Raw genomic sequence first — 25,247 nt, forward strand, 5'->3', positions numbered from 1 at the left:
AACACATGTTACCACAAACACAAAATGGGTAAACCCCTCTGATACACCTGACCGTAAATGCAGACAAAGTACAAATTGCATCCCTCGTCTGGCAAAGCCAGTCAATGGGAATGCTAATCCTCACAATCAACAAATTGCAATTTTTCCAATACAACCTACCAATGGGAAGTATTGCGAGATACAACTAACCATCTCTAGACCTCAATTCGTAAACAAAATTCAAACCTTATTCCATAAACTGACAGGAAATCTCCATTTATTTATTTATACAGGCAGCTAATTGGGAATCCAAACAATATGAAAATAATTTGGGATTCATAACGACATGAAAACAACGACTTGAAATCCTTGTCACATACAAGAACCAATAGGAATCTAAACTACATATAATGATTTGGAAACCTCTTTACATACATGAAACAAACAGAAACCCTAACCAAATACTAAAACCACTTGAAAAATTCTCATCATATACAACCTACAGGAAAACTCAAAAATCAATGGATGAGTAGCTGGAATGCCAGTAAACAAAGACAAATTTTAATCCAGAACAAGCATTGGCAAAGCCAACTGTTCTCTCCTAAGTGAGAGTTTTTTGGCTTGGTCAAAGTTTTTTCGCCATACTGTACAGCAGCATGGCAGTTGTGCAAATGACTGAAAGATTTGCTTAAACTGGTATGATGTGGTCAGCCCCGGCTGCATCATATCTCGTTTTTTGTTATGTTTTTTTTTTAAACTTTCAGCCATGCTGCACGCCACAAATTGACAAAGCTAAATATCTCTTGCGTAGGCAAGATCTACTACTTTGTCAGTGTTTTTTTTCGGTTGGGATGGGTGGGGGTAAGCATCAACGTGGTAAGTTAGCAGGGGGCAATCAAAAACACAAGGCAGGAGGAAGGGAGTGGGTAAGAAGCAGTGCGAGACTACTGGGCAGGCAACTGACAACTCAGGAGTGATCAAACAATTACAAAAGACGAAAGGGCAGGAGGGGCAAGCAACAACTGGGGTAATCAACAACATATCAGGGCACCACAGCTCAAAGCAAAAAAGATTTTTATAAAACGATATAATGAGGCAGGAGGCGGCAAGGTACACAAAGAAAAGTGTGAGGAGGGCAGGAGGGGGCAAGCACCACAACAAATAGACAGCAGAAGGAGGCAAGCAGCACAACGGGCAGTGGGAGGACGGGGCAAGCAATACAGAAGACAGCAGGATGGGGCAAACAACACGACGGACAGTGGGTTTTGTGGTGGGCAGCACTGTAGACACAAAACTATGGAACGTGGTTGCTTCTCAATACTTTGGAAGCTGTAATAGCAGCCTTACCGGTTGGAGTCACAACCTGGCAAATTTGACCAATATTTAGGTGTAGTAAGTAGTTATTTGGTTTTAAAAGAATACAGTATTCTAGGGTGTGACAAAGAAGATAATCAAATACCAAAAAAAAAAGATTTCAAACCCACGTTCAATTTGCTTTACAAAAAACTACGACATGCGACAATTCGCCTCTAGGTGGCACATAGAATTCATATCTAAGGCACATGTTCCTGCACATAAATTCAAAGAGATTAAATAACTTGTTTCATTATGTCGGCTTGAATAAAAAACAAGCATTGAAAATGCAATAGTTCTCGCCTTTGATTAAGGTAAAGCCATTTGCTTTGCTAATGGTATTATATACCAAAGCAAATGGCTTTAACTTAATCAAAGGCGAGATCTATTGCATTTTCAATGCAATAGGTCTCGCATTTACGTGAGTTTATGCTATTGGCATTGTAAATGACAATGCCTTTTATTTTTGTTTGGGTTTTTCAAACAAATAAAAGACATTGTCATTTACAATGCCAATAGCTTCAACTTGCGTAAATGTGAGACCTATTGCATTGCAAATGCTTGTTTCATTTCAGCTACTTGGCGCTGCCCTGCATGGGAATTCCTACCTGGAGAATGACAATGCTGTCCAGAACTGCCCATTCCTTCCTGTCTTCAGTGACCTTGCATGGCCTCCACTTTTACCCTGACTTTATCAGTATCACAGAATCAGTACTTTGATGTTATTTTTTTCCCAAAAATTCTTCTGGGGGACAGTTCCATGGATTTACAACACAGTCAGTAAATCAAGGCCATCACACTACAAGTCTTTGCTCATAGGCAGGAAGGACCACTGGAATAACGCAATATTGTGGCCACTGCGTTCTCTGAGTATTTACATATTTTCCACACTTGCCGCATGATTCAGATCTTTTGAGTCAGTTACAAACATTGATTCTAGCTCCGATGGATCAAAAGAGGCTTTAAAAAGCATCAGCCGTGGTCCCCCGGGGGTACAGACGCTTTGCAAAGATTAACTGTCACCAATTAATTGCTGACTGCTGTATTCGGGTGTTAGAGTGCTGCTAATGAGGAGAAACGTTTGCCCAGACAGTACTTCTGTGTTGTAAAATGGCAAAATATTGCGACAGAATGTGCCATATTACGCTGCGTCATTGCACCTCTTCTGCATCTGACTACGTTTGTACCTCTCCAGTCCCTGCAGCACCTGTTCTGACCTGGTTCTCTGGTTCTACAGCAGCTCTGATAACCTGATTCTCTGACTCTAGAGCGGCTCTGCTGACCTGGTTCTCTGGCTCTACAGCAGCTCTGCTGACCTGGTTTTCTGGCTCTACAGCAGCTTGCTGACCTGGTTCTCTGGATCTACAGCGGCTCTGCTGACCTGGTTCTCTGGCTCTATAGCGGTTCTGCTGACCTGCTTCTCTGGCTCTAGAGCAGCTCTGCAGACCCTGTTCTCTGGCTCTACAGCGGCTCTGTTGACCTGGCTCTCTGGCTCTAGAGGATGTGATACTGCACCGACGAGACAAACGAAAAAAAACACAGAAGGGAAACGCTGTTTCATTTTAAGTGTCAATAAAAAGATTTTCTTCATGTCACAAAAAAAAAATGCTATTCGTTTCTCTGCATCAGTTAATGTGAAACCAGACAACTTTTCAGAAATGCTGCAAATAAGTCAACCTGAGCCATATCCCCTTTCAATAATATTTACTTAAGAAGTTTTGATTGCAACACAGCAGAAAAGGAGTGCGTGCATCGTAACAAAGGCAGCAGCATTTGTGACCTCTAACCACGTATTTCCGTCTTCGGTTACATTCACTCTCAGAAAGAGCATATTCCGTGGACTTCAATCAGTCTTCGTGTTGAGAAAATAACACCCACTTAAAAGGACATGGCCTTAATTTATCCCGTGCTACTTGCAAGACGCTTATTAAATTGAATTGCCCAGTTAGAAAGGGTTTCTGTAAAATCCAGTTACGTGTGGGTCGTTTGGCGTTGGACTACATGCAGTGAAAAACTATACGTTTATATTGGTTAAGTAAAAACAATATCAATTGAAACCATTACAGTAAAGCGGCTCAAGGATGCAACATGAAAGCAAGACTACGAATCAAGTATCCAACGTGCTATTGAGTAAAATGATAATAACCCTGGTTGAATGTAATATTATGTTTTTGGGGCTCGGGCCATGTTGTAATCATTTACGGTCATTAAAAGTTCTAACTGGAATTACCGAAGAAAAATCAATCGTTGCCCCAAAAAACAAGCGCATATTCCAAGAACCTATATTTACAACTGAGCCAAGGCACTTCAGCCAGGAAGAGCAGCACGCATGACAGGGACAATATAACCAAAACAAAAGCATGTCAGTTGATAAGAGCTCCCTTTACATTCTTCCCGTGTCGAGTGACATTTACATCGTGGTTGCGGCAATCACCCGTGTGGCTCAAAGGTCTGTCCTACTAAGAAGGAAAGAATAGGGGGCGTGCTCAGTATCGTTGACTTAAGAACACAACAGAACGACAAAAATATTAAAAGACGCAAGTTGTGTCACTTCCTCCAGAAGATGAATGGATAGTTATTCAAATCAAATAGTTAATATTTATAAAAAAACTACGTAATGACATGTCATGTTTAGTTCGTGACAGACAATAGCTTGCTTGCTTGGCGACAGCATTAACAAAACATCCATAATATGACTGAAAGCATGCACTCCCCATAAGCCCTCCCCTTTCAACTACCTAATGGTATCGAGAAAACAAGCAAACCCATGCCTTAACTCGGCTGCACCTCTCAAAACAAGAAGTACACAGTAGCCATATATAGCGTGCTGAAAATGCACGTACCAAAAAGGAAGTCACGGCTCTCGTTAAAATGAAACGACCTCAACTTTCATAAGTTGCAATCTGAGACAAGCATCCTCTTCTCGGATGCAGACACAATAGAAAGCACGCCTGTGCATAAAAGGGGGATGAGAAGGGCGGAGTAGCCACACTGTGGGATCTGAGAACAAGCTGGCAGAGGTCCCGGACTACAAATAAAGATGTAATAGGAACCCTAGAGGGAAACGTGCACTTACTTACACCAAAGCGAAAGTAGATGTGTATGAGTGCGCACTCGCCAGGGAGACTGGGGGCATCAACAAGAGTTCTGTGTAAATAGCTACCAACACACCCCACGAAAACACGTTCTTGTGTAACCAATGCGAAAGTACTCACCCCTCAGCAAAGAAGCAAGAAGTCTTCTCCCGTGTGCGCAGCGCTCCCTCCCCCGGTCCGCAATTACAGCGCTGCTGCAAGCGCTCCAGTGTCACAACCCAGCAGGCTGAAATTAGAGGGCAGGTCCGAGTGCATTGCCCAATGGCGTCTCAGATGCGACAGGTTGTGCAGGTCTCTGAGACAAGCCCGAGAAACGAAATTAAACCTGCATGGTACAGTCGTGTTTGGATGCAGCTACCGATGTCCATTGTAAATAAATAGCTGCTCCTTGTGCGCAAACCTTACTCTTGATTTACATATGTAATTGTAAATATCCTAGAGGGGGGAGGGGGGATGGAGGCATTCCATTCCTTCCCTGCTTTATTACCGTTTCCGTCACGTGTCCAAAAGATAATACGTTTTGTGCATATTACAATAAAGGACAAGCGCTCGCCAGTCAGCCGATGTTTATTTTTGCATCGCGCTTTCACTTTAACCACGATGCAAAAATAAACATGCGGTGCCATGTCTCCTTTTGAGACGGCCCATCCAGACTGGACCGCGCTGCAGCAGGAGCATGAGGATTTCTTGTCTTTATGGGGCCATGTGTTTCAAACACATGGCCCCATAAAAATAAGAAACTTTTTGCAACCCACGGAAAGCAGGTGAGCCCGTCCAAGTGGGCAGTCTGAAAAAGCCAAAGGCAGGCAACATCCAAAGCTCTTTTCCAATGGCTGGCCACAGTTTAGCATAAACGGTGACGCCACCCAATGGAAAAGAGGGGAGGGGCTTAAAGCCCTTTACTAAAACTCCTCAAAATCATTAAATCTCGCCGAGCGAGCTGCGCATGTGCGCAGCAACGCTAGCGAGACCTAAAAACTGTGAAAGGAAATAAATCCACATTCCAAACACAAAGTAACATTGCTTTTATGTCAAAGACATCACTGTGCATCAGAATTTAACAAACTGACTTTTAGTGCTAACTCAACTAAAGCTTTCAGGAAAACACACTTACTGACACAAGGCAAAGCAGGGGTTGTAAGGAACTGTTATGTTCAAATTAAAAATTAAAGTTTTAGAACAAATCGATAGAAGCAAAAGGAGTGATTAACCTTTGTGCCATATTGTAGTGTAGTTCCTATTTCCCTAATAGGCTCTGCGCATTGGAATAATATACCCTATAGATTTGGCATAGGACTGAGGTCAGTATGCCCCTATCGAGTATATTAAACTTAATTAATTTGTACCAGCTAACTCAGAGGCCACTAGAAACTCCTTGTAAACAAGAAGGAATTAGTTTCTGGCAACTGCATAAACATGACAACTTTGTTTCCCTTTAGAATCGGAACACTCTCAGAATCGTGGAAACAACAGATAACAGTTTCATTCAGCTAATCGTGCATGCTTAGTTTCTTCAGAGTTACACAGAAAGAATAGACGGGCGTTTCAATAAAATAATTTATTGAACAGTCTTGTTTCTCGTGTAAGAGATATGAGCTGTTACAATCACAAGACAGTATGCGAGATATATTATGTACAGCGTAAGCAGTAGAAAGAAATAATACTGCGCTAGCATTATCTTTTAGCTATGACACATATATTCATATAATAAATAACGAGCTAAAAATGCAAGTACTCATAAAATGCTTCTCTAACTAGTTCTACCCCAGTGTACCTAACCTAAGTGTAGTGCAAGGTAAGAAGTAGATGATGTATTCTATAGTATGGTAGGCTATAGTATGGTGTGCTAAGTTTAGTATGCCAAGAGTCCCTCTAGGTTCTAGTCAGCTCCATACCTTGAGAATGAGAGAGGTGGGAATCTCTTTCCGGGTCTCGAACTCTAACACCCCGCGAAGGGAGTCAGAACACTGGAAGCTGGATTCTCTGCAAGCAGGGATGACAGCGTCTCTTGTCAGTGCGTCCGGCCGGGACACGGGCTCTTCTAAAGTCGAGGTCTCCTCCTACTTGCTTGGGCAAGGGAAGGTATATTTATACCCGGTAGGTGCCTTGGAATGTTAGCATTGACGTAAAGTCAGGCAGAGGAAGACGTCAGGAATAAACCCTTAAGGAATAGCGGTTCATGCATAATAAATGAGTTCTTGGAGAATTCAATAATCCTGTGCTAGGGGAACTTCCAAGAGCTTAAATGTCTGATTTCTAAGAACTCGTTGTGACGTTGGGGTTTACGGATGTAGGTGACCAAGCCAGTATTTGGATAGCATGGCTAATGCCTAAATAAGGACTGGGATCTTATGCCTATATAAGGGCAATGCGAATTGTGCCTATATAAGGACAAGTATCATGAAAACCTATATACGGACACCTAAAGCGGAATACAACAAAGTCAGGTCTTGAGAGAAAGGGGTGGCTTCAACAAGAAGTACATGCGTAGCTGCACAGCTAAGTTTCTCATAAACGTAGATTTACGGTGACAGGAAAGCCCTTCAGGTACTGACAAAGCCAATAACTCCTGCAAATTGAGAGGGCTTTGTCAATGTTTTTTCAGCCATGTTCCACAGCAGCATGGCTGAAAGTAACAAGCATTGGCATAGCCAATAGGTTTCGCTTTTGGGACCTTATAAGTATTCAGTTATGCAACTGTTGCATGGCTAAACACTTATAAGGTCCCAAAGGCGAGACCTATTGTCTACGCCAATGGTTGTTTTCTTTCTAATCGCGGCACCGGTGCTTTACTTTTAACATTAAAAGCAAAGCGCGGGTGCCGCGATTATAGCAAAAGTAAAGAAATAGATGTTTGTTTCTATTTCTTTACTTTTGCTATAATCGCGGCACCGGGGCTTTACTTTTAATGTTAAAAGTAAAGCACCGGTGCCGCGATTAGCAAGCTAAAAATGCTACCGCCGGCCACAGCTTGCAATGCATGTGCGCGAGTGGTGCGCGCGCAGCAGTAATCACGCCATATGGCGCCTCTGCTGAAGCGCACACGCACTGCTAGCTGTAGCCGGCGGTAGCATGTTTTAAAGCCCTTACAAAAGTCTCTCCGAGCAGCGCATGCGCGCTGACTCAGCGAGCCCTAAAAAAAAAGCGCTATGGTGCAGTCTGCTCTGGCCAGGTCATAGCTTTTTTTTAAAGTGGTTGGGGGTGGGGTCAACGTGAACAGCGGGAGTAGGGAAGGCAAGGAACACGATGGACAGCAGGAGGAGGGGGTAGGAGGGGCAAGCAACACGATGGACAATGGGAGGAGAGTGGGCAAGCATCACGATGGACAGTGGGAGGGGTAGGTAAAGCAACGGACAGCGAGACGGGCCGACAGAACAAACACAAGCATGGAGTGCTTCCACAACAAGAGAAAAGTAGCTCCAAAGATCAAGAAGTGAAAAGACACTGGGCAAGGAAGCAGTAATTAGGCCATGCTTGAGGAGAGGGTTGAACAAAAGAAGAGGAATGGAAGCCAGCACGACCTGACCAAATAAAAGCACACAAATTAGAGTAACGGTAAAGCCAACGAATGGTAAACAACAGGCCTCTAAGATTCCTGCAAGTGAACAGAATATCTTGCAAACGACAGCGCATGCGCTGTCTCCGGCGAGGCCTAAAAACAACCTATAAGAACATCACAACAGAGTGGGAACCAAATGAACAAACAAATTAAGTGGTTCCACATGGTCAGATCAGCAAGGACCTATACATGCACAGTGCCCTCTTTAATCTAGCTTCTAATTCCCTTTCCTGTCCTCACCACTGTCATTGGCTTACCTACAGGATATAGATATCAACCATATATTTCCTCTGGGTTTTCGCACACCACATACACGTACACTCAATAAACATAGCAAATAAGAAGCTCCATTCAGGTTGAACAACCAAAGACAAACTAACTGTGTTTTTAATTTTCTTTAGAGTTTATTGTAGCTTACCAGGTGGCACTGGGAGCTCAGAAAAGTCAACAGTTTTCCCTGCCTTATGGGAACGGATGGCATCCTGGTATTGCTGAAAGAGACAATGATGCAGTATGAAAAGCTTTCGCAGTCTGCTGTTCTATATTCCTCACTCCGAGTGCTAGGCAATAAGATACTACCCCAAAATATAAAGGGAGGAACCGGTGGACTTCTGATACACTGGTCCTGAACTCAAACTTTCACCGAGCATCATCACAATTGTATTCTCACCTTTTCGGCATATAATCTTTTTAATGATCTCTTTGATCGCTTGTTCTAAAATTTGTGGGTTGTTAATGTTGGAAGTGTGCTGCAGGAGCGGATCACTTAGTTGGGAACTTGTAGTGTTTTTGTCAGCACGAGGTTAGGAGTGGCTGAAGCCAGGCCAGGTGCTAGGCTTTGGTGGTTCACCATAGATTAAAATGGCCTCATTTGCCTCGGGCTGCGTGAACTAGAAGGCCAAATTAGAATATCATTGCAAGCAATGCGGCAAAATAAGTCAAAACTCCAGGTGGTTGCAGTGCTTAAATTGGATGCACAGACTCATGCATGGGCCCACTGAACACTACTAGTAGTATTATCAGAGCCAGCTTGAAGGCATGAAAGCAGGTGGGTCAAGGAAGTAATTTGAAAATAGCACCATTAAGTGTTAACCCATCTGCAATACTTTTTGAAGGGGAGACTCAGAGGACTAATAACAGTTTTATACTGTTGTTAAATCCATCAAATAATGTTTAAATTCCTGTTGCGCAGAACTTTGATATGCCAATGGGAGCAGTGGAACAATGCCCCAAAATATGTAGCCTTTGGCCCAAATCAGCAATATATTCTTGGGAAAGGTAGAGTTCAAATGCCAGAAGAGAGACAGAGAATTTCTCCTAATGAAAGGCCTTACAAACGAGGTACCAGGATACCTGCAATTGGCATACCAGAAAAGAAAGTAGAATCAGTAGAAAGAAGGGGAGTCGTGTGTCATCACAGGTGAGGCTCCTGACTGATTTGCTTTACAGGGGGGTTACCCTCCCTTCTCCATCCAGGGAGTTACATGCTTTACCTCACTCTTTGGAAAAGTTACCTGTTCACTGAACGCTAAAATATATTACCTGTCCCAGTAGGTTATCTAGCCTAATTCTTTTGCTTAATGTAAGGTTGTATTCCACTGTTCTCCCAGGTGAGGTATGTGGCTATTGCGTTTGCTCGTCAGATGATTTACATGCTTATTGTGTTCTTATCTGAGTTTTCACACTTAAACTCTTCAATCTATTATTTGCCCCTACTACTGCCACCTCAGACAAGTTTCTAGACTTCTGCTGTCTCAGATGAGGTAATGGCTGCAATTCCTCACCTTCACAATGCGCTCGTGCATTCGTGCCTTGCGGTCATCACCCTTCTCTTTGGCCTGGGCAGCTGCAGTTTTGTATCTGTCCATCCTCTGCTGCATGGCCTCTAACATGTCCCTGGGAGGCGGGGGAATTCCTGAGAGGAACAGAAGAGAGCTTATAATCAGGATAAGATTCCCAGAAGAGGTTTGTGCTGTAGCACCTCACTCATTTCTCTGTCAAAAGCGCTCCTACCTGAGACACCTGGAGGTGCTGCACTTCCAGCTGGAATCACTGCTGTAGGGCTTGGAACTAAGTGCTGTGGAGATGGTGATAATTTCTGCTTTGGGAGCTGATCTGGGAAAAGCCGAGAAAGAGATGGAAACAATCACTCACCACAGGCAAAATTGTATGAGATATGCAACCAATGTAAAGTTTAATCTAGGCACAAATAACTGGTTCCTAGATGTTATATTCATTCATATTGGAATAACTCACTCTGAATCTAGAATAAACCCTATTAATCGTCATGACCAACTGTCCTGCAATTACATACAAATAAAAATATATAATCTTTGTGAATCAGTTATTTGCGCCACTGTAAAACCCAGATGTCATTACAACTTAACAGTTCACAGAGGGAAATAATAAAAGAAGAGATTGTTTGATTATGCGCTGGAGAGTAAAAAAAAACACACCTAACAAAATCCTCTTTACATTTCTAACAAGCCTTGGCATAGCCAATAGGTCTCGCTTTTGGGACCTTATAAATATTTAGCTATGCAGCACAATATCCTTGGTGCAACAACATTAACTGTTGCATGGTTAAACACTTATAAGGTCCCAAAGGCGAGACCTGTTGGCTATGCCAATGCTTGTTGGAAGGAAGCGTCCTGGGCCTTATTCCTGGGTTCCCGATTTGACCAAATTGCTTGAACTTGTGCAAATCACTTCGTCTTAGACTTAGGTGTCTTGACTGACAAATTTGCGAGTGATTTAAAAACAAGCAACCACAGACTTAAGCACTTACTAAAAAAATAATATTTACTTTTGAAAAAATGTATGATGTTCATCGAAAATAGGGAGGTTAATGTAGGTGAGACATGGAATACGTGAGGAGAAAAAGTCTTTGAAGGGGAGAGTGCAAGAGGGTGAGTAAAAGGGAAAGACAAAAAGGGAGAGAGAATGAAGTTGTGAGGAAAAGAATGTGGGGATGAAAGGAGAAGAATAAAAAGGATAGGAGAAAAACAAGACTACAATAGTCAGATGAGGAAAACAGTGAGATGCGGAGTGAAAGAGGAAGAGTGGTACAAAGTTAAAACATTTTAAGGGAAAGAAAAGCAGCAGCAGGAAAAGAAGAAAATTAAATATTAAAAGGGAGGGTCAATAGGAAATCGAATGTGATAAGGAGGGGGGAATGACGAGAATGGAGGAGCGGGTGAGTAAGAAGGCGAAACTGAGGAGAGTTAGCTGTCTATTGAGGAGCAATCATTTGAGACTGGAAATAGAGGTAGGAAAATGGCGGGAGGACAAGGAAGAGAGACCTGGATGTAAGGCAAAGAATAAAAGATAAAATAGAGGGACGGGGGAAAAGATACGAGAGACAGAAATAGTGAGAACAATGGAATACTATAGGGGAGAGATGATGGAGAAACTGCAAACAACGGCAATAGTAAAACAGGAGAGGAAGTCTGGAGGGCAGTGGAAACATTGGGAGAGAGAGACTACGCTTGAAGTGAACCTGGCCGCAAGTCGCCTCCCTGCAAACCTCAGCTTCTTCTTGTCACCGTCTCTACTGACCGTGATGCTGGGTTCTAAAAATGAGCGATCTGTGTGACTGAATTTACGGCTATTCGCTGGTCATGATTTGTGTTTCTTTTTTGATCTTTACAGTCTGCACATAAGCCTACTGTTAGCGCCTAAAGCCAAAATAAGAACAAATGTTGCTGCTGGCGACAGTGAGAGCACGCAAGAGCTTGGCACGAGCGGCGGAGCGGGAAGGCTTGGAGGGGGCCTAGGCGAGTGACAAGTTAATGCCTCAGTCTAGCAGCAATGATGTGCTAATGATCCCTTGATAGGTGTTTACTTAGAAAGGTCCGGACCTGACCTTGGCAAGGCACCCGGCACCGGCAAGGCATCATTAGAAAAGCCGAGAGAGGTTATTATAGAGCAGCTTTGTCTTGCACCGCATCTGGGCCCAAGGTGGACGACTCGGGCCCTCTTGGGCTGGCCTTGTTCAGTGTCTTCAGCCCTATTTCCGGTGGCGGGACGGGTTTGTCTGCTCCAGGCAAAGAAACCTGCTCTGATCTACAAACGTAGGTGAGTTGAGGCGTACTTAAAGAAACAAACTGCGGCGAGCACGTGCCCAGGTGAACACATACTTTAACTGGGACAACGCAAGATGTGGCCGGGAGTGGTGGGTGGATGGAATAGGACTACAAGTCCCACAATTCAAAGAAAACACCTGGGTCAGACAGCGCTTCACGCATGGGCCTGGGAACCTTGGCCGCTATGGCAAAAGAAGTGCATGAAATGACACACACAGAAGAAGGGGCAAAGAGGGAGAGGCGGTAGCAAGGACTGCCACATACACAGAGGAGGAGGATTAAAGAGGCCAAACTGTCACAGAAAAGGGGAAGAGTGTTGAGTTCACAAAACTGAGGATGAAGATGTCACAAGAAGTCGATTTCCCTGAAAGACAAATCTACAATTTCACATACATGCATTTCAACTTACTATACAGTGCGACCTAGCGCTCCTTACCGTCCTCTCAGACTCTCTTTTTGAATCTGATTACGAGAATTACAAAGCTCTTCATTACCATGAAGTACCACAGATATTAACACATTTATAATTCTGTCAGTCTAAAAAGGCAGCGAAAATACCCAACTTCTTCAGAACAAAACAGGCAAATGGTCTTATTTTTTGTGTGCTTCAAATACAAATGTTCGAAAAGATTATTGGTAGCACCCTTGGGTGCCTTTACGCAGCCCGAGTGCATAAAGAAGATTCAGGTTGGTTCTTCTTGCTGTTTTTACTGTTGTTTAATTAACTGTTGAATGAATTTGCCTAAAAAGACTGGAACAGGATGCAGGCTGGCTCCACTACACACTATCAGGGCGCATGCGCATTGCACGGTCCAAAGTTTTGGCGGGAAGTCGTGCCACTTTAGACAGCTCTACCATCTGAAACTATCTCCATATGGCCCTCCAACTCGGAAGAAAGGTTGGAACGTTTAGAGACAATTTATAAATATACTTTTTTTCCGTTTACGAGCGTCAGCAACAGAAACCCTATTGACTGCTTGCAAACACAGCCGAGGTGTCAAAAGCACGGTGACTGCGCTCCATACATATTGCAGCGTTCTGAGACTGCCTGCAGAACAGAATAGCGACACATAAATATTAACTATTACATTCATTAAAGTATTGAAACGGATCAGATTAAATGACATAACAGCTTGCTGTGGCACTCGAAATCAAATAAAAGAAAATATCCTTGAAGGTAGGGGCAGCCCCCAACCACCACCCCCGCCCCCTTCGCTGTAAGCGATAAGGCAAGTTAAGCCCTCGTTGATATGAACTGTCGGGCACACTTTAATTAAACAAGCACGCGAGAAGGAAAAAACATACAAGGTAGAGGGACATGGTAAACCAGCCGCGCGGCTGTGAAAGTGACACGGCCGCGCGGGCCACGAAAGTGAAAGTGATCGCGATCAAGCGCGGTGGAAGAAAGACAGATGGCGGCTGCGCGCGTGCACGCTCGCATGCACGCAAGCTTTAGGCCACCAAAAGCCTGTGCCAGCACTTCGAAAACCCATAGACTACATGTCTCGCAGAGCAGCGCATGCGCTGGCTCAGAGAGACCTTAAAATGGTAAGAGATTTTAACACAAATTTTAGGAACAGAACAAGCATAGGCAGTTATGCAGGCTAGGTGTACCTTCTGCAAAAAAGAAACCCAAGATAGGTGGACTAGATGTACCCCTTCAAGAAATAATAGATTCAAAATAGTCAGAAAGTATATTTACAGCAAAGAATGATATACATCCAAGTAAGACAAACAGTTGGGTAGCATCGGTGCTACAAAAACATACATCTAAGAAGACTATCCACAGGGTCAGTCAGGCAAGCTAATTAGACCGACATTGTGTTAATTATACATGCTATAAAGGAAGAGGAACTATAGTGAGAGATGAAAGGCCAAACAGTGGTGTAATTCTGTTTCCAAGCCCATGGCCAGGAGAATGTGGCAGGACTGAAAAAGGACAGGCGTTTACAGGACACTTTGTAGCATGTAGGCTGTGGCCAAAATGATGTGGCATTGGGATGGAGAGATACTGAAAGTTTTACATAGGGATTGTGACACAAAGAGCATGGCAGAGAGGGCATGAAAGGGGCAGGTTAACAAAGAAGGTGTGGAGTTGTGAAAGTGACAGTACACCTGATCCACTGTACAAAACTGTATTTGCTTGGACAGCATGAGAGTACCTCACATTAATCTAGATTTCACCCTTTACCTGGCGGAGGAGGCACGCTGCCCAGATCCACAGTCTCTCCTTGTTCAAGTGCTGTTAAGATGGAATCCATGCCCTGAAGGAGTACAAGATGCACAGGCATCAAAAACGAACAACAAAGTATGTGGGTGTAACCAAGTAGTGACGAAGGGGCATTAATGAACTCTAACACTGGGGAGGATTGGATAACCCATTCAGACAGATACAGCAAGGCTGATGTATATGGTTACATCAAACTGAATGGAGTAGACCGTGGTACCAAGGTGAAACGAGGTGCTGCTTTCCGGCATGCAGGACAAAAGTTGATCTTCTTCCCCCTGGCTTTCAGATGGAGTGCAGGGAAATATACTTTTAATAAGGCATGGGTGCTCTTCCCAGACACACTCACCTTTGCAATGCGATAGTACTGAGTTGCCATTTCTGTGTCACCCTTCTGCTTGGCATTCAGCGCTGCCAGTTTGTACTCACGTTGCCTCCCTAAAAGGAGGGCCTTTGTGCTAGAGTCCTGAGAACCTAAAGAAAATAAGAACATGTGTATAAGAGACCTACCCTTTATTGAGCTGCTTTCTGTTACTTTATGACTGTCTGAGCAGCAACATCACAAGCTGAATCAGCCTGCCTGTGGTTCAAATGTACCTGAAACCCAAACGTGGTATTTTGTGTCTAAAGATGTTCAATATATACAGCTTAGTGACAGTACTACATGCCAAACAATTATGTCAGGCAATGAGTGAATGACTTTGCAGACTAGCAAATTACCCGAAGAATGGTTTTATTTTCCAATCTCTGTTGCATATGGACTGTTTGACATATTAGGCACACAGATGAACTGACATGGTTTCTGTAGGCCTAGGACTTGGGACTACAGATGGACTCTGTTGGCTAAACTGAACGTGATGCATGACATCACTTTGATTTGTTAACTGGTAACTGATCAGTGGGTCTGAAAATTAGCTCTTTACTCATTCAGCACTTCCTCTTGCTGAGACCCAAATCAATCCCAAATTTTATGTGCATTTCCCACTCTGGTCTTCCAAGTGGGCATCACGGTTCAAAGTTATCTCTGAAGAACATGAGCACTAAAAGGCAACATTTTTCCAGATGCTTGCTTGCCCTTATAATTAACTATTCAGGATGAAATTACCTTTCCTAGTTCCTGCTGCAGAGGGTGTCTGGTTTGGTATGCTGATGTTTAACTTTGTCAGAAAAGCAAATCTTTAAATTCCCATGGTGAGAAGTGTTCACAATCAACAGGCACATCCAAGACGACTGCTGAACAACACAAAGACAGGAAGGCCTGGCCGATTACTGTGTATGTTAGAGCATGCAGTTACTAGAGGAGAGAATTTTACAGTTACGTATGTGGCAAGCTTATCATAACACAAAAGGAGGCAGACCTGCTAAGACTGTCTATAAACCATGAAGGGAGATTTGACTTGTGACATTCAGGAAGGCATACTCACCAAGATTTGAAGGAACATGCATAAAAGGTGATTATGTTTGGCTGCCTGATTAACTAAAACTATGCCAGGTAAACGAACAGAAAGTAACAGTAAGAGGGTCTGTTGAGTCCAATAGCAACTACGCCTTAGAATGGAGAAAGGAGACCCTAGCACTGGAAGCACCGACTGGAGGGTGTCCCATACTGCCTTTGGCAGGTATCAACATAATACAGTGCTTAGGTATGAGAAAATTCACATCCGTCTTCTAATTAAGTCATCAGCCCTGCGAACTTCAGGTCCTGCTGGCATTTTCACCATCTGTGTGAGGGCGTGTGAACATTCATAGATCACACAGAGCAAAGCTAATGGCCAACTGGCACAGATTCTCATTTTGATCTGGTTTGAGACAAGGATGGAATTGGATCAGCTCAGAGCGTTAGTGAGAAGGAAAAGAGATTACCTAAGGACCTAGTTTGAGGGGTTAGGGAGTTCCTGAGGTTCGTTTCAGAAATTATCATATTACACTAATTCTACAGCAATAGGAGGAGACTGCCTTGAGTCTTAACAAGTGACAGCTTGGGGCCTGAGGCAAGAAATGGATAGTCCATTACAAAGAAGGACTTTTTCCCTTGATATGTTTTATGCAACATAATTTTTATGGTCGCCAGGCTTGCTACTTTTTTACAGACAATATTGGCACCTTCCCCAATTCTGCCCCTACCCCATTTGTCCTGCTATCCTGCTGGAGCCATAGCTAGCATAGCTGCAATCCTTTTTGTATTATGGTGATCTTTCCCTTCTTCCTGCGAGCCCCGCCACTTCCCCCCTAGCCCAAACTGCAATTCTACTACTTTCACTAACAATTCAGTCGCCAAGCAGATACCAGAAACATTGGGGAGGTGGGGAATTGCAGCTCCTGCTTCTTATCTCATAGGCGTTTCAGGCCAGAGGACACCTGAGAGTTTGGAGGTAGAAAGACTGCTGTGTGTCTCTAGCCAAAGATGGCATTCCACTTACCTGAGCTAGTGGAGGACAGTCTGGGAGCTGCTGGGGTCGTTATCTCCACAGGAGGCACAACTGGTTTTGCAGGCACAGGAGGGGGTAATTTTGCCTTTGGTAACACCGCTGGCGGAAGTCTGATGGGCAGTGGTGGCTCAGCTGGAAGACTGCTGTGAGAGTTCACTTGCTGGCTGGGAGCAGCATTTCTTGCTGGCTCCAACAGGGTTCCTTGCAATGCTTCTGGGGTCTCCTCAGCACCCCTACTCGTTCCCAGTGCGACAGGGGGTGGAAGCTCTTCCTCGTTAATAGACTTCCCCTTCCGTACTGAGGCCAGCATACTCTCAAGAGTCTGAGACAGAAAGGGACAATCTAATCAAGCTCCTACCAAAGTGGTGACCCAAATACATTACTTTCAGCTCAATAGTTATGTTTTTCCATCATGATATGTGGAGTCAAATGATGCATATGACTTTGAAAGAAGACTATTAGTCCAATTAGTTTATCTTAATGGGGAAACCGACAAACTAAGTTCAAGGCAACTTTTATAACAGAATGTGGAAATGTGTGCTGGTAGTCCCCGGCACCTAGTGGATGTAGATAAACACAAGTTTTTCCATTTTAAGTTTTTTTATGACAATCTCAGACTGGCTTACAATTACCCTATACTTTCATAATAAATATTTCTTTGCTGCAAAACTATGAGGAAAACATGTCATATAAAACAATAGTTTGGAAGTATCCGAATTAGTTCACAGATTTTGTAAATAGGCGGAATATTGAGCATAGATGATCGCACAATTAAGGATTCTTACCTTTAGGCCCCTCTCATACCGACGAACTTTTGAACTTTCCCCAGCCTGCTTAGCATTGGTGATGGCGGTTTTATACATATCAAGCCTTTCCATGACTGTGGATTCAAGGCTGCCAGAGGCTGCTGGGGCCGAGCTCAGCTTGGAAATGAGAGAGTCGCTGATTAAGTTTGTAAGACATCATTTAAAAAAGTATAAAAATATGCTCCTCTTATGAGTATGCATGTTAAAAGAGCCCGAGTAAACAATGTCCCTCAAAGCGCACACTCCATTCAAGTGGAAGGAAAATTTACATAGAAATTGAAACCATAAACATTTTCATAATGAGTAAATTTCCACCAAAACATTACAACATAACTGTCTAGTCGCCATCCAAATCTTAGAGCAAGGCTCATCCAGATTAAAACTACAGGGCCTGGAAAAGAAGACTGAGAGCGAGATGAGATAATGGTTTTGGAAATCTGAGATGACTGGGGGAACATGGGGGGATAAAGAAAAGCACTATGGAGAACTACTAAGCTGCTGTGAAATTGTTTGTAGTTCTGAAGCAGAAACAGCCTACTGAGCACCGCTCTATGCTATGGTCAGGGCCACGAGGCAGCCTGTTGTCTGAGTCAGACACTCAAAGTCACAGAAGTTCATAGATTAATACCACTTTTGGAACGTATAGCATTTTCAAGTGCCACAAGAAATGTGTTTCTGTAGCTGGGGGAAATGGATAGCTATGTTTGACAAAGCTATGTATTTTGGAGACTTTTTTGTCTGTCTTGTTTCACTTTTACGGAGTTCTAGGCCACCAGGCGTAAGGGAAAGAAAGTATGTATCTAGACTCTGCAGAGAGAAAAAATGGCAAGGGATAAAACCTGTGTATGTTCTCTAGAGATCCACATAAATCTTTATCCAATTAAAAGCTTGAATAAGGTTTATGGGGAAATCGTTTTCAAATTCCTAAAGAGGTGTTACAGACTATTACATTGGAAGCAACTGATATGAATGAGGGGAGAGGGCTTTCTAAGGGACTTATTTGCACTACAATGCAGGATACAGGTGGAGACTGAACCGTTGCATGAATATCAAACAAACGTCAATCGAGTTCTAGACCTAACATTTGAAGTAATGTCAGGAATCTTAACAAAAGGCAGGGGGAATCGTGTAGCACAACAGTGAAATTGAAATAAACGTAGTTTTATAATGTAGTTCATACAGCACTTCAGCCATTTCTAAGCACTTAATTAACAGGTTTTACCATTACCCACATTTATGCTACCAAGGCCGAAATGGCCTTGCCAGATTTTAACTTGTAACCTGCAGATCAGACCAGATGTTAGTGATTAGTGTTACCTCTCTATCCAAACACATTCCAGCTAACTGGAAGCACCCCAGAAAAACACAGCTTATCAGAGCACTCAAAATTATTCCCGGCAAAGGGTTTTCAAGAGAGTATCGTCTGACTCTTTTCCTTCGTCTTGTGATTTGTGGTAATAAGATGGCACGTACAGACTGTGTTCACAAGTTTTAAGACATCACACTGGAGCCTGACATTCACCCAAGATTCAGGAAATCTAAAATTGGGACATTACCTGAGAAGCAGTAGGCTTAGAGGGCACGGGTGCATCATCTTCACCAAGTACATCATCTAGTTCAGCCTAAAAGAAAAAGAGAGTCCTGATCAGCCAACTATCCCAGTCAATCCTATCCAAAACACGCATTTGCAATGCAATAGGTCTCGCATTACTAAAAGTTTGAGTTATTGGTGTTGCATAATTAGTTGCAAAGCCAATAGCTCAAACTTTCAGTAATGCGAGACTTATTGTATTGCAAATGCTTTACCTTTCGTATAATTGCGGCACCCGCGCTTTACTTATAACATTAAAAGTAAAGCGCGGGTGCCGAGATTATACCAAAAGTAAAGAAATAGAAAAAAAAATCTATTTCTTTACCTTTGGTATAATCGCAACACCCACACTTTACTTTTAATGTTATAAGTAAAGCGCAGGTGCCGCGATTATACCAAAAGTAAAGAAATAGATGTTTTTTCTATTTCTTTACCTTTGGTATAATCGCCGCACCCGCGCTTTACTTATAACATCAAAAGTAAAGCGTGGGTGCCGCGCTTATACCAAAAGTAAAGAAAAACAAGTGGCGCGTGCATTCAGCCCTGTGTCTAGGCATGATCATAGCTCCTAGAGTGAAAACAGGCAACCCCCTACGAAAATTATTTAAGGTCAGGGAACAGGGGGAAAGAAGACAACAAACTAAAGTATACAGTATCCCTCTAGACCTATATTGCTTTAATGTACGTGGGTTTCACATAGAGAAAACACAACAGCCTATAAAATGTATTGTTTTTTTGTCTTTTTTTATTTAATTTCTTTTGTTCATTGTTAGACCTGGCACCATTGGCGTGAGTCTCCCTTCCATTTTTTCGCTGTGTCTCCTCTGTTTTTGCTGGTTATAGATGCTCTGGGCGCTGTGCCACTGCCATTCAGTGCCACAGCGCGAATGCTCCCTTTGTAAAAGATGACATATGAATTGGTACATCCATGATTGGCTTATTTGGTTTACCTGTTAGTCCCTAGTAGCGTGGCCTGTGTGTGCCCAGGGCTGGTAAACCGAATGCTGCTGGTGGGCCTGCAGCACGGGATTGTGCCACCCACAGAAGCAGCTTGTAAAGTGTGTCTCAGACCTGCCACTGCAGTGTCTGCGTGCAGTCCAGAACTGCCATCTTGGCTGTGAAGTGCACCCACTTCCCAGCCCCTAAACCTTCCCTTGGCATCCTGTAAGCCCCCCTTATGATAGGGCGCATTGTATGTGTAAGGTAGGACATGCCCTGGTGTATGTAGCATGTCCTAGTAGTGAATTACACCCCATTTCGTTTTTCACTACTGTAAGGCTACCTGTTCTCCATAGGCCAGAATGGGAGGTCTGGGCTACTACATTCTATAGTCCTAACTGACCCACAGAACATGGTAGAAAAACGAATCTAGTATGCCTGAGCTCAGAATATTAAAATACATCTTTTAGTGAAGGTTATTTTTATATTCTGTGTTTGAAACTACCACTTTTAGAGTATAGGTACTTTCTTGCCTAAGCCTTCCAGTTTGCTCCGCTATGATGTGTATTGGCTGTCTGGTTTTGGAGGGACAGGGCAGGCTGAGTCAGACCTGAGTTGAATAGAGCGACCTGCCTTGGTGTGAGGGGAGGGGTAGCTCCTGCACTTGAATAGGACTGTGCCTGGCAAGGTGAATGCTGGCTCCACCTCCCACTGTGCGTCTGAGGCAGACCCCCTCTTTCTGAAAGGAAGGATGCAGCCTGATCAACAAAGTGCTCCAGGGCTGGGCAGAACTGGTTCTGGCTGGGTTCAGAGACTTGGGACCCCTAAGAACAAAGACTTTGGGGGTATAAATATTTGTGCACAAACCCCTACAAATGGTATTGCTCCTGGATAACAAGAAGAACCTCTGTCCGTGTGGCTACAAGAATCTGCAGGAGAAGGACTGTCCTTGTGCTTGTGTGCTGTTTCTGGGACTGGCCTGCAGCTGTTACTACGGGACTTCAAGAAGAGGAAAAGAAATTTGATTGGACTTTGTATTTTTGTGCTACAGCAATCACCCAAGGGCTAGGAGAGAGCTAGCCTCCTGCTGGAGTCTCAGGCACATCAGACTCCACCATCAGCCTCCTGTTTCCTCCCAGCGAGGATTACTATCTGCAGGTGAGGCTCCTGTGTGTTCCAGGGCCTCTAGTTCTACTGCTGAGAAGAGAGCGCTGAAAATCGTCGCTAACCTCCGTTAGCGAGCCGCTGCAGCTGGTGAGCGTGAGAAAAATCGCCGCTCCGCTGTCGCCGAGCACTCGCTAACCCCGAAGATCGTCGCAGCACCTGTCTGCGGGCCTGAAAACGCCCGCTATCCGAAGATCGTCGCAGCACCTGTCTGCGGGCCTGAAAACGCCCGCTATCTGGAAATCATCGCAACAGGATCATCGCAGCGCGTACGCCGAGCGTTCGCCATTTTCCCCGCATCGAATCCGGATCGTCGCTTCCTCGCGGAGCGCCATCTTTGTCAACGCAGCAAGGTCGCACACGCAGCAGGCTCGGTGCATCATCCGCCCTTCGCGGCAAGGATTTCATCGTATCACCGGCTTAGCGTGAGGAAGTTTGTCGCTTTGTCCTGCCCGCAACCCAGCGCATCATCCTCCCTTGCGGTAAGGATTCAACGCATCGCTGGTTAGCGTGAGGAAATTTATCGCTACAACGCCTTAGCGACATTTTTGTTGCTTTGCTCCAGGAACCAGATACTTTGTGAGTAAAAGGGTCGCAGAGACCCCTGCCTTGAACTAGACATCATGTTGTGCATCCTGAACTATTTTTCCTTGCAGCATTTCTAAAGTAATTATATTTTTATCGTATCGTGGATTTTTACTGTTATTGGTCTTGTGATTAAGTCTACATAAAAATACCTATTTTTCCTAACTACTTGAGTGGTGTCCATTTGTAGTGTTCCTCATGATATTACTGTGTATGGTCATAAATGCTTCACACACTGCCTCTGAGATAAGCCTAGCTGCTCGTGCTACGTTACCACAGGGTTGAGCAGGGGTTGTCAAAGGGTGTAGGCTGCTTACTCTGACTTAGGAAGAAGGGTCCCTACTTGAACAGTGGCCAGCCATGGCCAACTAGAGACCCCCATTTCTAACATTGGGGGTCAGCGGTGAGGATCTGGACTTGCATTTATGATTGCATACAGTAATTATAGTGTACACTACTAGTGAGTGCAGACCATAACATAACCACGTACGCTGTTGAGATTTTTTTATTCTATTTTTGATCATTATTACCAGTTATTGCCACAATGGGCAAGCCCAGATCCAATGCCTCTGAGGATCTCTCCTGGGAAGAAGAGAAATTAGACACCTACAATGCCAAGCAGCTCAAATATTTTTGCAAACGCTTCACGGTCCCTATCACAGGTCTCACTAAGAGGGAAGAGTATTACAAGGCGCTGAAGGCCTGGTTGGAAGCCAGGGATGCCCCTAGGAATGAGGAAGGGCCTGTGGAGGGGGGAGAGAATGCAGGGGAGCAGCAGGAAGAAATTGTAGATTTGGTAGGGGATAAAGCAGTTTCCAGCCCGGGCACTAGTGTGTCCTCAAGGGGCCTGACTCCAGAAGAGATGGAGGACAGGGAGAGAGATAGGCGGCATAATATGGAGATGGCTAAGCTTAAATTGGATGGTCAGAGAGACCTAGAGAATAAGAAGTTGGAAGTTGAGATAATGAAGATGAAATTTGAACATGAGAGAGTTTTGAGGGAGTTGGAGATTAAGGCCAAGAGTATTGAGATCTCCCCCTCTGGTGGCAGCATACCAGTAGTGCATACTGAGAGTAGAGTGTATATACCTAAAGAGGTTATTAAGGATTTTCATAAAAGTGAGGATATTGGGCAATGGTTTGCCGCTTATGAATTAGCCATGGTGTCCCACCGGGTCCCTGAGAAGGATTGGGGAGCGGGGTTGTGGGGACGGTTTGTGAGTGAGGGGAGGGATACCTTGTTGGACCTACCCCCAGAAAGTAGGATGATTTACGCCCACATGAAGGAAGCTTTGATTACCCGCTATGGTTTAACCCCTGAAATGTACAGGCAGAGATTTAGAACCTGCAAGAAGATAGAGGGTACCACGTGGGTTGAATATGTGTCTTTTTTTGGCAGAGCAATGGAGCGCTGGGTAAAAGGCAGCAAAGTAGAAACTTTTGAGCAACTGTATGACTTGATTGCATGGGAGCATTTTTCTAGTAACTGTTTTCCTGAGCTACGCCAGCATCTGATAGATTGCAAGCTGACTAACCCTAGGAAGCTTGCTGAGGAGGCGGACCGCTGGGTGAGCACCCGGGTTCGCAAGGGTCCAGTGGGAGACTTCGCCAAAGGTGGGCAGGGTCCCCAGCAGAGAGGTGGGGGGACAGGAGTAAACCAAGGGAGTTCCACCGAGGGCCCCAAGATAATTCCCAAGGGAACCAGGCAGTGGTATCCCAGCCTCCCCCAGATAAGAAGCCAGTGCCTCCAACAGGTAATCCTGTTCCAAGGAGGCCCCCTACTTGTTTTAAGTGTGGCCAGGTGGGCCACAGATACTTTGACCCCCAGTGTCCCCAAAAGGATACTGCTGCACCACCCCGTGCATCGCCCCGCCAGCTTGTTAGTGTAGCCCTGGGGGAGGAGGAGATGGGTGCCCCAGGTGGGTGGGACCCCGTAGAGTTGACCCTTGTCTCACTAGGAGACTTTGAAATGGTTCCTAAGCCTGCACTGCCTGATAACACTAAAAAATACAGGCAGTGGGTAACCATCAATGGCCATAGAGTGGAGGCTCTGAGGGACACAGGAGCCAGTGTAACTGCTGTCAGCTCCCGGTTGGTGTCCAAAGAGCAGGTTGTGCCCCATGCATTCTACCCAGTAGTGTCGGCAGACAACACAGAGAGCCAATGTGAGGTGGCTCAGGTTCCCTTTGAGTGGGGGGGAGGTCTCAGGAACTCTTCAGGTGGCTGTGAGGCCCGCCATGCCTGTGGACTGTCTGTTGGGCAATGATTTAGAGAACTCACCGTGGGCTACAGTGGAGAGGAGAGCGCACTTGCAAATGTTGGGACTGCCTGAGTGGGCATGTGCTACCACTCGGTCCATGGCAGCCAAAGAGAGTGTTGAGAAAGACCTGGAGCCTGAGAATATGGCCCAGGTCCCTGCCTTAGAGGGAGGGGGCAGGGGGCGCGGGAAACCGGCCCCCTTGGTTCCCACGGCCCAGGAGGGAGCAGACCCTGAGGGGGATGCCCTGGAGCCTACCGGGGAGCAGAGTACCGACCTGGGGGACCTGCCTGAGCTGACCCAGTGGCAGCAGGAAGGGGGGCCCACCAGGGAGAAGTTTTGTGAACAGCAGAGAACTTGCCCCTCTCTTGAGGGTATGCGGCAACAGGCTGCAGCCCAGGCAGCAGGTGATATGTCCGGTTCACATCTGATTTATTGGGAGAACAGTCTCCTGTATAGCGAGCCTAAGGTTGCTGAGCCGGGGTCAGCCCGTGTGCTGGTGGTACCCGAGTGCTTCAGATCCTTCCTACTGGGGTTGGCTCATGACATTCCATTGGCAGGACATCTGGGGCAGACCAAGACCTTTGAAAGGCTGGTCACCCACTTTTATTGGCCCCAGATGCGCAAGAGTTCAGATACGTATTGTAGGACCTGTGAGACTTGCCAGGCAAGTGGGAAGAGTGGGGGGGAAGATCAAAGCCCCACTCCAACCCTTCCCAGTTGTTAGCACCCCATTCGAGCGAGTGGGCATTGACATTGTGGGGCCTCTGGACCCCAAGACAGCCATAGGCAACAGGTACATCCTGGTCTTGGTGGACCATGCCACCCGGTACCCTGAAGCCATCCTGCTCAGGACAGTGACAGCCCCCGTGGTGGGACGTGCACTGATGGGGATCTTCTCCCGTGTGGGGTTCCCCAGAGAGGTGGTGAGCGACAGGGGGACCAACTTCATCTCCCAGTATATGAAGTCTCTGTGGAAGGAGTGTGGGGTGACTTACAAGTTCACCACTCCTTACCACCCCCAGGGTAATGGTCTGGTTGAGAGATTCAACCGGACCTTGAAGGGCATGATCATGGGCCTAGAGGAGCCCCTGAGGCGTAAGTGGGACGTCCTCTTGCCATGCCTGTTGTTTGCATACCGTGAAGTGCCACAGAAGTCCTCAGGGTTCGGCCCCTTTG

General features: G+C 45.0%; 1 protein-coding gene across 2 annotated transcripts in view; it reads right to left on the reverse strand.

Moving 5' to 3' along the window:
• The window catches only part of CC2D1A (coiled-coil and C2 domain containing 1A), a 203,486-nt gene that overhangs the window by 159,638 nt on the left and 18,601 nt on the right, over positions 1-25,247 (reverse strand). Inside the window, exons 4-11 of one of the 2 annotated variants that reach the window (XM_085600483.1) lie at positions 19,090-19,155; positions 17,513-17,650; positions 16,719-17,049; positions 14,648-14,772; positions 14,263-14,335; positions 10,000-10,101; positions 9,771-9,901; positions 8,405-8,477 (exon numbers count right to left, since the gene is read on the reverse strand). In XM_085600483.1, coding sequence (XP_085456609.1) covers positions 8,405-8,477; positions 9,771-9,901; positions 10,000-10,101; positions 14,263-14,335; positions 14,648-14,772; positions 16,719-17,049; positions 17,513-17,650; positions 19,090-19,155 — 1,039 coding nt within the window. The remainder of the gene's footprint in view (positions 1-8,404; positions 8,478-9,770; positions 9,902-9,999; positions 10,102-14,262; positions 14,336-14,647; positions 14,773-16,718; positions 17,050-17,512; positions 17,651-19,089; positions 19,156-25,247) is intronic. The other variant, XM_085600484.1, reaches the window with a different exon arrangement.

Source organism: Triturus cristatus, chromosome 4_2, assembly GCF_964204655.1.
Source record: "Triturus cristatus chromosome 4_2, aTriCri1.1, whole genome shotgun sequence".
In the NCBI taxonomy this organism is placed as follows: domain Eukaryota; kingdom Metazoa; phylum Chordata; class Amphibia; order Caudata; family Salamandridae; genus Triturus; species Triturus cristatus.